The following is a 12,848-nucleotide window of genomic DNA, read 5'->3' on the forward strand; positions in this document are numbered from 1 at the left end:
ATTTTTTTGTCAGTTTCTTTGAATATTTATCTCTCTCTTTACTGGATCTAAACATATTACAAATGGGAGGAAAGGCTGTTTCTTAAAATTAATTTACAGAGTTTGGATGTCGCAGGCTAGGCAAGCATTTATTGCCCATTCCCAGTTGCCCTTGAGAAGGTGGTAGTGGTCTGCCACCTTGAACCGCAGCAGTCCCTGAGGTGTTGGTACTCCCACAGTGTTGTTAGGGGGGGAATTCCAGAATTCCGACCCAGTGACAGTGAAGGAACGACTATGTATTTCCAAGTCCGGATGGTGAATGACGTGGAGGGGAACCACCACGTGGTGTTCCCGGGTATCTGCTGCTCATGTCCTTCTAGATTGTAGTGCTTGTGGGTATGAAAGGTGCTGCCTGAGGAACCCTGGTAAGTTCTCACAGTGCATCTTGTAGATGGTACACACGGCTGTCACTGTTGGTCGGTGGTGAAGGGATTGAATGTTTGTGGAAGAGATAGCAGTCAAGTGGGCTGGTGTCAAGCTTCTTGAGTATAGTTGGAGCTGCACTCATCCAAGCAAGGGGAGAGTATTCCATCACACAAAAACAGAAAATACTGGACAATCTTAGCAGACCTGCTGAGATTGTCCAATATTTGCTGTTTTTGTTTCAGATTCCAGCATGCACAGTAATTTGTGTTTATCTTGGTATTCCATTACACTCCTGACTTATGCATTGTAGATGGTGGACAGGCATTGTGGGATCAGGAGGTGAGTTATGCGCTGCACGATTCCTAGCCTTTGACCTGCTCTAGTAGCCATAGCATTTGTATGCTTAGTCCAGTTCAGTTTCTGATCAATGGTAATCTCCAGGATGTTGATGGCGGGAAATTCAGTAATGGTAATGCCATTGAATGTCGAGGGGTGTAGGTTCTGTCCTCTCTTGTTGGAGAATGTCATTGCCTGTCACTTGCCACTTGTCAGCCCAAGCCTGGATATTGTCCAGGTGTTGCAATTGGACATGAATTGCTTCTGTATCTGAGGAGACATGAATGGTACTGAACGTTGTGAAATCAGCTGCAAACATTTCCACTTCTGACCTTGCGATAGAAGGGAGGTCATTGATGAAGCAGCTGAAGATGTTGGGCCTAGGCTACTACCCTGAGAAACTTCTACGGTGTTGCCCTGGAGTTGAGATTGACTTCTAACCATCACATCCATCTTCCATTGCGTTAGATATGACTCCAGCCAGTGGAAAATTTTCCCTCTGATTCCCATTGACTCTAGTTTTCCTCGGGCTTTTTGATGCCACACTTGATCAAATGATGCCTTGATGTCAAGGGCTGAACCAAGGCTGCAATGAGGTCAGGAGCTGACTGACCCTGGCGGAACCCAAACTGAGCGTCCGCGAGCAGGTTATTGCTGAGTAAATGCCATATGATATGACGATAGCACTGTTTATGACTGTAGGTACTTGGCTGACAATCAAGCATCATTCAATTAGGTAATGAGTCTTTTTGCTTTCCAATTGATGTAGGAAGGCAGTGCATCACAAGGATGGATATTTTGGCTGAATAATGTTTGGAGCGTGAGGACTAGTCATGTGATGAAACCTCCAGGATTACATTTAATCACAGCCGGCAACCTTAATTATAATTCGGGGAGAAAAATGTCAATTTTCCTTTCTTCCTGACACACCCATCCTATTTGTGGCCATCTGAAGTGACTCTTGGGAGATGGGTGGTACAGGCACCAGTGGTTTCAATTGAGGATCGGCTGTAACTGTGTTGTGAACGGTTCAGTTGGGAGAATGACTTGGCCTCCTTTATTTTATATATTTTTCGCTTTGCGAAATTGGCTCTTGGATTACCCCAGGCTTATCACAAACAAAGACATTTTTAATCAAAGTCCAGAAGGTCCACTTCTGAGTGAGCTGATTTTAAATAACAGAAAATGACTGAAACTCATAAAGAACATCTTGCCAGTTACACTGGTGCACAGTGGTTAGTTTTTGCTTCAGACTCTTGGTGCACGAGTTGGAACTATTTAAGAATCTATTTTGTGGGCAGCACGGTGGCACAGTGGTTATTGCTGCCTACGGCACTGAGGACCCGGGTTCGAATCCCAGCTCTAGATCGCTGTCCGTGTGGAGTTTGCACGTTCTCCATGCGTTTGCGTGGGTTTCACCCCCACAACCCAAAAATGTGCAGGATAGGTGGATTGGCCATGCTAAATTGCCCCTTAATTGGAAAAAATAATTGGGCACCCTAAATTAAAAAAAAAAAAAAAAGAATCTATTTTGTTTTGGTATAATCAACGAGCAGATGATTTATTGGAAATCATCGCTAGTGGAAACGATAGCTCTGCGGACTTGGTCCAATGGCAATGTTGGGTTGGCAGGAGTAAAAACATTGGCTGTGGAATCTGAATTCCTCAACTGCCTAAAATATTGGTTGACTCAATTGCCGTGTGCATTTTCACGCAAGTGATGCCAAAAAAACCAGTCATCTTATGTATCCCTCCCCATGTGAATCTGTTTAAATTCAAAGGCCTGTATCCAATTGAAGCCATTAATCTGCTGCCACCTGTGGGAAGTTCTGCAATACTACAAGATTGTCTCCCCCTACCCCCACACCATATCTCCAAATTGAAAACATCATAATTTCCTGGAAGGCTTGGTTGGTGACGCATGCTGTAAATTACGTGTCGATTTCTCTATTGCGAGCTGATGATGAAAGATCCTGGAAAAGCCTTTTCAGTGCATCACAGTGAGCTCACGTGGGATCGGATCCTCAAAAGGGACCAAGCCCATGTGAGCTAAATAAATAGGTCAATATTGGCATGATCTGAATTCTGAAGTTCAAATCCTTTTGCCGTGCTACACTTGATCACTTGCAGAAAATGATTTGAATTGCAGATATATTCAACTGCCATTTTCAATTTTCGAGAACATTGTGAATTGGAGTTTTTTTAACCAGTTACTGAGAAGATGACTATAATTGTAGCTACTTGAAACATTTCAGATTAACGAAACTCTCCCTTGTAGTAACGACATGCCTAGCGCGTAAACCTGACTCTGCAGACTTGGTCCAATGGCAATGTTGGGTTCGCAGGAATAAAAAATGGCTGTGGACTATTTCTCCGCTGCATAAAATATTGATTGACTCAATTGGCGCCTTAGTGGGCTTTTGATGATCCATGGGGGTCATTGAAATCATTCCCCATTCCTTTAGAATGTTGAGACACTTGGTCAATTCTGAATTCCTTCTCTGGATTCTCTAGACTTTTACCAACCTTTGTTGAACCTCAGTCAATACTTTGTTCCTCTGATTGTTCTCTGCCAGCTGAGAGCTGGGCTTCTTCCCCGCTGGCCTGTGATTGTTGCTGACTCTACTTCCTTTCTTTTCTACATCCAGGTCTTACTCTGCTGTTTCCTGGTCCTTAAATAATTGATTTATCTCCTGTCCTCTCTGGCCAATTCCTAAGACCCCTCCATGCCTCGCCTGCATCTCCATCCTGTTGACATAGCTCAGCTGTCCCTTGTGCTCATCCGTGTGCACACCTTGGCTATCATTCCAAAACCTATTATTCCTATCTATTCTTTCAGTTTATCCTGTTAATTGTTTTATTCCATGACTCTTGTTTTCACCTTTCTATGGTACCTTTCATCTGGTTTCCCATTTCCCATGATCCAGCGTTATACCACAGTTTACACTGTCCTCCTGAGGGCCCAAACTTGAAGCCCCCCACCCCAACCCCTCGAATCAGCTCACAGTTTCTTCCTTAGTGTCCCATACTTTGCTGGACCCAACATGGGACATGTCAGTGGTTCTCCAGAGCGGCAACTCAAGCAGCCTCAATCTCCACAGCAGTTACCTCACCCTGCACAGCCTCCAAAGTTAATCCCTCTGGTTTCTTTTGAATCGAACTTGCTTACTTCCAGTGCTATTTGTATGACCTTGCCAACAGATCAACAAGCATTCTTGGACATACTTGAAATGAACTTGAACCGGAGATATTGAAGATAGCCCTACAACAATCTATCACCAATTCGGGTTTAAATTATTGGGAGGTACAGGAACCATCTGTCTTGAGGTGCATATTGGTGTGCCTTATTATTAACTATTTTTGATTGGCACCAGCTCCTCCAATTTACCTGGAATTTGGTACAATTGGGATTATTATACCAATGTCATGCCAGAATGTTTGTATGCCAACATGGTCCACCACTGGAACTTGTCTGTTTAATTTATTGATGCTACAATAAGTAGATAAGCACAAGTTCCAACTAAAATGCCAAAGTGATTGCCACAACAGTTTAAGGCATTATTGTTTACTTAATTCATTGACAATACTTCAGAGCTACATATACTCCTCCAAGGAGTATCAAGGTGAATTTATCAGTTTCCCATTCTCTGCCGTATTTGAAACAATCTTGGGTTGGTGATAAGCCTATGTTACTATAGTGCCAATTCTTGACTCTGAAGGGACTGCAGACCAATGTGGCAATAGTAAGTTTACTCAAATGTACTATGGAATCTGATGCTGACGAACCCCCTCAATTGAGTACTTTCTTTAAAAGTCCTATTCTAGAAAACATTATTTTGGTATATTAAACTCATTGTTCTTAATTACGCTTGCTGATGGCTAATTCAGAGTACATCACATAGAGCATATCACTGTGTAACAATGTACGTTCTATCAAGTAGAAGTCATTGAATTTAGAAAAAATAAATTAGCAGAATATATAGATTGTGGTGAAAGCAATATGGCAGGAACTAGACTGTTGTAAGATTATTTGTTGGTAATCATTATTAGAGTATTCACCTCCTGCATAACTTGTGTTTGACAGTGTGAATTGTAGCATTGAAAAGCGTCGTCGTGAGCAAGAGAGCAAATACATCGAGGAGCTGGCTGAACTAATCTCTGCCAACCTAAGTGACATTGACAACTTCAATGTCAAACCTGATAAATGTGCAATCTTGAAAGAAACTGTGAGGCAGATTCGTCAGATAAAGGAGCAAGGTAATCCGGTACATTATAGCCCTCTACAAAGTATTACTGAGGGAAATATCCAATGGAATGAGTCACTGTCAAATTTTGTTTGATACTGCTCCTCTGAAACACCTTCGGACCTTTTTTTTGAAAAACATTTTATTAAGGCATTTATGATTTTATAACAGTACTTACAAATGTAAACATAACTCAGTAAATAACCCCCCCTCCCTCCAAAGCCAACATAGCTTACACACAGTTCCTCAGTCCCTTCTTCTCCTCCACTCGCTGGTCTTGCCTAAACTAAACTATACCTTTTGGATGTTTTAATACATTAAAGATGCTATATAAATGTTAAGTTGTTGTTGTACACTTTCCTTGAATGACCTTTGAAGTACAATAGTGAAGCCCAGAGTTCTCGTTCGTTCTCTCTCTGTGTGTGTGTGTGTGTGTGTGTGTGTGTGTGTGTGTGTGTGTGGTGTGTCTCAACAATATTGTTAATTCATGAAATGGAGTAAGTAACGTTGAATGAGTGCCATTGTTAAGAGAGACAATTTGTACTCTACCAGCATTATAAAAACAGGGGACCTCAGTTGCTGTAGTGATGGGACCTGCAAGCCACTGCTGCATTTACAACTAACTACAAAATCAAATCCCTTCCTGTTTAGCCATTAATGGCAGCTCTGCAGCATAGTTTGATTTGGCTGATGGCTGGAACAAAAATAAATGGAACTTGCTCACCCCTCTGAGATGTTGATAAAACTGACTTACCAATTTCAGAACCTAAGAAATAGGAAAAGGAGTCGGCCACTCAGCCCCTTGAGCCTTCTGGACCATTCATTAAAATCATGGCTGATCTGATTGTGGTCTTAACTCCACTTTCCTTCCCGTCAGTCCCCAAACTCCACCCCGGTAACCCTTGACTGTCATGTCAATCAAGAATCTGCCTTGTCTCCACCTTGAATATATTCAATGATTCAGTCTCCACTGCTCTCTGGAGTACATACTTCTAAAGACTAATGACACCCCCCCCCCCCCCCCCCCGAGACTACAAATTCCTCCTCATCTTCATCTTAAATACAAGACCCCTTATTTTTAAATTGTGCACCCCAGCTCTAAGTTCCCCCCTGAGAGGAAGCATCCTTTTAACATCTGCCCTGTCAAACCCCCTCAGAATCCTATGTTTCAAGTGATCATCTCGCATTCTTCCAAACTCCAATCAATTCAATTCAACTCAAATGCGTATAGACCCAATCTGCTCAATTTTTCCTCATGCGATAACCCCTTCATCCTGGGAATCAGTCTGTGAGCTGCTTCCAATGCAAGTATATCCCTCCTTAAATAAGGTGATGAGAACTGTACTCTAGGTGTGGCGTTACCAATGCCCTGTACAGTTGCAGCAAGACTTCATTAGATTTATACTCTATCCCCTTTGCAATAAACATTCCGTTTTCCTTCCTAATTACTTTTTGCACCAGCTTGCTGACATTTTGTGATTCATGTATCAAGCTCCCAGATCCCTCTGTACTGCAGCATTTTATAGTCTGTCTCCATTTAAAGAATCTGCTTTTCTAATCTTCTTCCACAGTATACACCTCACATTATACTCCCATCTGCCAAATTTCTACCCACTCATTTATCCTATCTATAACCTTTTTTACAGACCCTTGTATCCTCCTCAACTTGCTTTCCTCCCTATCTTCTTATTGTCAACAAATTTGGCTACTGTACAGTCGGTCCCTTTATCCAAGTCATTATTGTAGATCATAAATAGTTGAGGCCCAAGCACCAATCCTTGCGGCACTCCACAAATTACGGTTTGCTATCCTGAAACTGACCCATTTATTCCAAACCCTCTTAGTTAGCCAATCTTCTATCCATGCTAATGTATCACCCCTAACATCATAAGCTCGCATCTTGTATAATAAGTAACTTTTTATATGGCACCTTTTCAAAAGCCTTTTGGAAATGCAACTACACTACTTCGACTGGTTATTTTCCATCCTGCTTGTTACATCCTCAAAAAAACAGAATTGCTTTTTAAAAAAAAAAATAGACACACTATTGAAACTTTTCGTTTTACACTCCCCAGGATAGTTCACAAGATTACCAGTTACCTCTCGAGCTTTTGTTCAAATTCAAACCAGGCAGGTTGACTCTGGTCAAGGTATTGCCATGGGGGATGAACCAGGTTGTTTCAAAAATGAGCTTGGCAGATAACTGTTCCCTGGTGCATTCACCATGGCAACGTCTCTACCAATCAGAGTCCACTTGCCAACAAGTCAGTACTCTCTTCTCTTGCAGTTGTTCCTTTTACTGTTGTTATCCTTTTAAACTGTCCTGATGAATGCAAGACAAAAGGCTTTGACAGCATGTCTCTATTTTTTAGCAATACTTAAATTCTGGACTACCAAACAACTATCTAATTTGTCACATGCTATTTCTCTGTCACAAAGCCATTTTGACTATCAGATTGTATTATGATTTTCTATATATCCTGTTGCTACGTTAAGAATGGATTCCAGCATTTTCCTCGTGACAGATGTTAGGTGAACTGCCGTATAGTTTTCCGTTTTATGTTTCCCTCCTTGTAAGAAGACTGACAACACCAGGTTAAAGTCCAACAGGTTTGTTTCGAATCACTAGCTTTTGGAGCACTGCTCCTTCCTCAGGTGAAGGAGCCTTTATTAGTGTCGCAAGTAGGCTTAACACTGCAATAAAGTTGGGGCAGCACAGTGGTTAGCACAGCTCTGAACCACTGTCCGTGTGGAATTTGCACGTTCTCCCGGTGTTTGCGTGGGTTTCGCCCCCACAACCCAAAGATGTGCAGGGTGGGTGGATGGCCACGCTAAATTGCTCCTTAATTGGAAAAAATGATTTGGACACTCTAAATTTAAAAAAAAACACTGCAATGAAGTTACCATGAAAATCTCTTAGTCGCCACACTATGGCACCTGTTCGGGTACACTGAGGGAGAATTCAGAATGTCCAATTCACCTGCCAAGCACATCTTTTGGAACATGTGAGAGGAAACCAGAGCACCCGGAGGAAACCCTGAGAATGTGCAGACACCGCACAGACAGTGACCCATGCCAGGAATCAAACCCGAGTCTCTGGCGCTGTGAAGCAACAGTGCTAACCAATGTGCTGACCTTCCCCCTCTTTCAAGAATTGCTTTGTAACTCCTTAATTTTAACTTGTCATTTGGCAGTGCGGTCCCAGAGCAAAGAGATTGAATTCTTGTTCCAGTCTAATAGACAGTAATTTGGACTATTATACAAAGATCCACAGTTAATTTCAATGGAATTGCTGGAGGAAGGTGGAATGTATGTGTTCATCCTGCTGAGAAAATATTCAAATACTCGATTTTAAACTCTATTAACGCTAGTTCTTTTCGTCAGTCATAAGAATTGATGGAATATTTAGCCCTATATTATTTAACTGAGTTCTTATTTGAATTCTAGCTCAAACAAAACATCAGTAGCTTTTACTGAGTTTCTCCAATTTACCAGAGCTCTTGGTTCAATCTTGTTCCAGATAGTCCGTTTCAAGGATAATTCCAATTGAACTCAAAACGTTACCTCTGTTACTCTGGCCACAAGATGTTGCTAGACCTGCTCTGTTTTTAGCACGGTTTTTACATCTTTAAATCCTCATCCTTGACTTCAAAAGCCCGGCCCTGTCTCTTCAATTTCCTCCAACTCTGCCCTCTGAAGTATTAATTACCCTGACTCTAATCAGATGTGCACGTTTCCCCTTCATTCACTCATTACACCATGAGGTCACGACCTTCCGTTACCCGGTCTTTTGTTCTAGAATTCTCTCCCTAAACTTCTCTACCTCTCCTCTTTCCTGCAATTCCATCATTTTCTTCGTCCCTCCTAATCTTTCCATTCTCGGCTGGGTGTCCCGCTTTTCCTTGTGCCCATCCAGGAAGCATGTTGGGATTTTCTGCTGTGAACGTTGACTATGTAAATACAACTTGCTATTGACCGTGGTAAATTGTTAATATTTTTAAACCGAGACACTGGTGTAATGGAATTGTGATCAAGAAATTAGAATGATACTTAGACTGTTTTTTTTAACCTATATTAGGAGCTCTGTTTGCAACTCCAACTTTAAAAATATACCCCCAGGTTACTTCTCAGAGACAATGGACATGTGACAGTGAAACTTGAGAGCAGCTTTTCTATTTTTTTTCTTTTTTAGTCCCCATGCAATAAGAGATGATTGTTTTTCTTCATAGGAAAAGCATCTTCAAACGAAGATGATGTGCAGAAAGCGGACGTATCTTCGACAGGGCAAGGAGTCATTGACAAGGATTCATTGGGTCCGCTCTTGCTTAAGGTAAGCCTCAAAGGCGCAACAGATTTAATTTTAGTTTCTATCACACATGCACTTTTGCCTTTGAATTGGAAGAAACTCCCATTGGGACGGTTTAATTATCCAAGTAGATTTTGTGTAGATAATTTTTTCTTAATGCTATTGGACATGCATCTTTTACGATATACATCTTCACTTACTGCTCTGGAATGAACCGTGGTGAATGCTGATAAATATTCCTACAGAGATTTTACATAACAAGACATGGTTTCTTTGTGGTTTGTAGGCCTTGGATGGCTTTCTGTTTGTGGTCAATCGAGATGGAAACATAGTTTTTGTGTCTGAAAACGTTACCCAGTACCTTCAGTACAAACAGGAGGAGCTTATGAACACGAGCGTGTATAACATCCTTCATCAAGAGGACCGGGATGAATTTCTTCGAAATTTACCAAAATCTACAGGTATTTTAAATTGTGCCTTCAAAATTGTGGCCGAAGGAATTAAGTGTGTAAATCCGACTGCAGCTCTCCACCCCATCCTCCTACTTATGTCTTGATTTGATTACCAAATCTTTGTGACCAGGTGGGAACACCCAACATCACGGTGCATGGATGGAAAGGGTTTTAATCCAGCCAAGGAGTCTGACAGATAAGTAAACCCAAGCTGTGAGAGTACTGCTTTTGTTCTTCAGCAAAGCAGTCCACAACAAATCAGTTTAGATTCCGGATAATGGAAAGGTACACAACCAAACAAGGTGAATTTAACTCCGATCTTTGATAAGTCAAGCTACCCAGAGATAGAAGCAGCAGCAGTTCAGAGCACCTAGTGGCTGGATTCCTATTGCAAACTTTTGGCAGTAGGGTACAGCAATAAATGGTCCCGCTTCAATCTATGTCCTGTGATATTCAAGCCCTTTTACAAGATCCAATAAGAGCTGACTGTTGTCATTGTGACCAATACTCGGATTGTTATGTTGGCTCATGGACCTTCATAACTTGCCATCATTTAACTCCATTTGGATTTCTTGTGGACAAGGTCTGAGGCAGGACAACGTAGTGCTTCTCGGAGATTCCATTCGACAAATTGAATTTTTGTGAGAACTAGCCTAAGCTTAGTAATGGATACGTTATAGCATCTTAAAAACTTGCAGTTTAATAGGCTATAATGGTAGCTGTCAGGAAGAGGTGCATTTGCATCAAGGTCATGACTATAATCCTTTGGGGTGTGGCCTTCGTCAATTTTAAATCACAGTTGCTGCTTGCTAAGGCTGTCAAGCTCACTCATTGAGACTTCCTGTGCTTTCCCTTGGCAGAAAGCTATTTTGACAAGCGACTAACTGTATCCACACTGTAAAAAGCGCACAATGACGCATTTACTCTGTCAATTAACACCTATCTTGGATTAAAATTTTCTGTTGAAATAAGATTTTGCTGACTCATTTCTTCCCATGATTTCTTGTGGCTTTCCTACTTAAAAAAAAAATAAAAAATTATGACCAGTAATACAGAAGTTAGCAATTGGGTGGAGGGGAGACATTGTGGCTTGTTATGGCAGAGTGGTAACCAGCAATACAGAAGTTAGCAATTGGGTGGAGGGGAGACATTGTGGCTTGTTATGGCAGAGTGGTGGTGGGGGGGCGGGGGGGTCAGATCTCAGCAGGAAACTTGAGTTTGGAGCTTAGTTGGTGGAGGGTGACCACCGTGTGCATTGGATGTGACTTGCCAGAAAAGAGACTCAGAGCTTCCTTGAGGGGCTGGGGAACAGTCCTGTTCCTCCCACTGGTCCACCATCTATGTCTAAAAATGAACGTGATGTCTCATAGTTGCTAGCCTCTGGATTTTTTTTTTGTACGACCACAGTAAACTTAATTTGTATGCACAAGTTTATGGGCTTGGAGAGTGGCGGTTGGAAGAGCAATGTCATATTACCAATTTTAATGTTGTTTAGACTTTACATACAAGCTGCTGCTCTATCAGGCCATTTGATTTCAAACTTGCTGATGGCGGGGAGATGATGACATAGTGGTACGGTCACTGGACTAGTAATCCACAGGCCCAAGCTAATTTTATGGGGGCACGGGTTAAAATCACACCATGATGGCAAATTAAGAAAATCTGGAATTGAAAGCCAGTCTCCGTAATGGGGACCATGGAACTATCATAAGAACTATCATTCTTATAAGAACCCATCTGACTCACTAATGTGCTGTACTGAAGGAAATCTGCCTCTTTACCTGGTCAGGCCCACCGCTGACACAGACCCACAGCAATGTGTTTGACTCTTAACTACCCTCCGAAATAATCTTGTAAGCCATTCTGTTCAAGGGCCCTTGCCAGTGATGCCCACATCCCATGAAATAATGTTTTTTTAATGTTCTTTGAGGTAGGGTGTTATTTGCCTGCACGTTCCCTTGATACTGCTGTGAATCACTGGTTAGTCATGAATGCTGGCACTTTTGCTGTGAATGACTGGCATCTGAAAAAATAATACTGGATAAAACGGTTTGTTTCTAAAATTGCTAGAGCAATCAAGTTATTCCAACAGAAAAAGACAACAAAGCAGAAAGTCAAAACTATTAAAAGAACAAAAAAAGTTTTGTATCCAACAATTATTTTTCTTTTTCAGATTGTATTTTCTTTATATTGACACATGTTGAATCAAAAAAAAATGAGATTAAGTAATTCTGTACTTGTAACCTTGAATTATAAACATTTCAGGAACGCCCAATGCAGTAGCAAAAATTCTAGTGTATGAAATTAATGCCCATGATCAGAGATCCTTGAGAACTGTGCAGTCTTGCTGTGTAGGTTTATTGGGGAGGACTTGGTGCAGCCAGGTATTGGAGTTGGGATGTTCCTGGAGTAGCCTGAAGACTTGGCAATGTGAAGATAATCCCCATTAATTATCTGCCTCTTAACAGCTTTGCAGATATCTGAATGATGCGAATGAATGTCCAGAATTTACAGATTGCATGTCTGATTTGTTAACCATAAAGATTGCTGTACTATTACTCATGATCTTTGTTGATTTATTCTTCAGTGAATGGGGTTTCTTGGACAAATGAAACTCAAAGACAGAAGAGCCATACGTTTAACTGTCGTATGTTAGTTCAGATGCCATATGATACTTTAGATGAGTCGAATGGAAACCACGAGCCACGTCAGAAATATGAAACTATGCAGTGCTTTGCACTTTCTCAGCCAAAGGCTATGACTGAAGAAGGTGAAGGTAAAGTTCTAATATATTAAGCCATTAGGACTTGCAGTTAAAAGCTGAAGTGATTTGTTTTTATTAAAGAGGTCACTTAGCCAATTGGCTGAAATGTATCAAGCTTTAATGTTTTTATTTGCTCACTCATGGAATGTAGGCACCACTGCAAGGCCAGCATTTCTGCACATCCCAATTGCCTTGAGATGGTTATGGTGAGCCATCTACCTGAACTGCTACAGTCCATGTGTTGATGGTATACCCACAGTACACCTGGAGAGTGCTCCAGGATTTCTCAGCGATGATGAAAACGCAAGGTTAACAGAGTCAAGATGATCTGTGCTTTGGAG

General features: G+C 41.5%; 1 protein-coding gene across 7 annotated transcripts in view; it reads left to right on the forward strand.

Moving 5' to 3' along the window:
• LOC140428543 (nuclear receptor coactivator 3-like) overlaps positions 1-12,848 on the forward strand; it is a 326,952-nt gene that overhangs the window by 252,408 nt on the left and 61,696 nt on the right. For 6 of the 7 annotated variants that reach the window (XM_072515140.1, XM_072515137.1, XM_072515136.1 and 3 more), the window contains 4 exons: positions 4,826-4,998; positions 9,215-9,315; positions 9,578-9,752; positions 12,331-12,519. In XM_072515140.1, coding sequence (XP_072371241.1) covers positions 4,826-4,998; positions 9,215-9,315; positions 9,578-9,752; positions 12,331-12,519 — 638 coding nt within the window. The remainder of the gene's footprint in view (positions 1-4,825; positions 4,999-9,214; positions 9,316-9,577; positions 9,753-12,330; positions 12,520-12,848) is intronic. The other variant, XM_072515143.1, reaches the window with a different exon arrangement.

The sequence above is a fragment of the Scyliorhinus torazame genome, chromosome 8 (assembly GCF_047496885.1).
Source record: "Scyliorhinus torazame isolate Kashiwa2021f chromosome 8, sScyTor2.1, whole genome shotgun sequence".
NCBI lineage: Eukaryota > Metazoa > Chordata > Chondrichthyes > Carcharhiniformes > Scyliorhinidae > Scyliorhinus > Scyliorhinus torazame.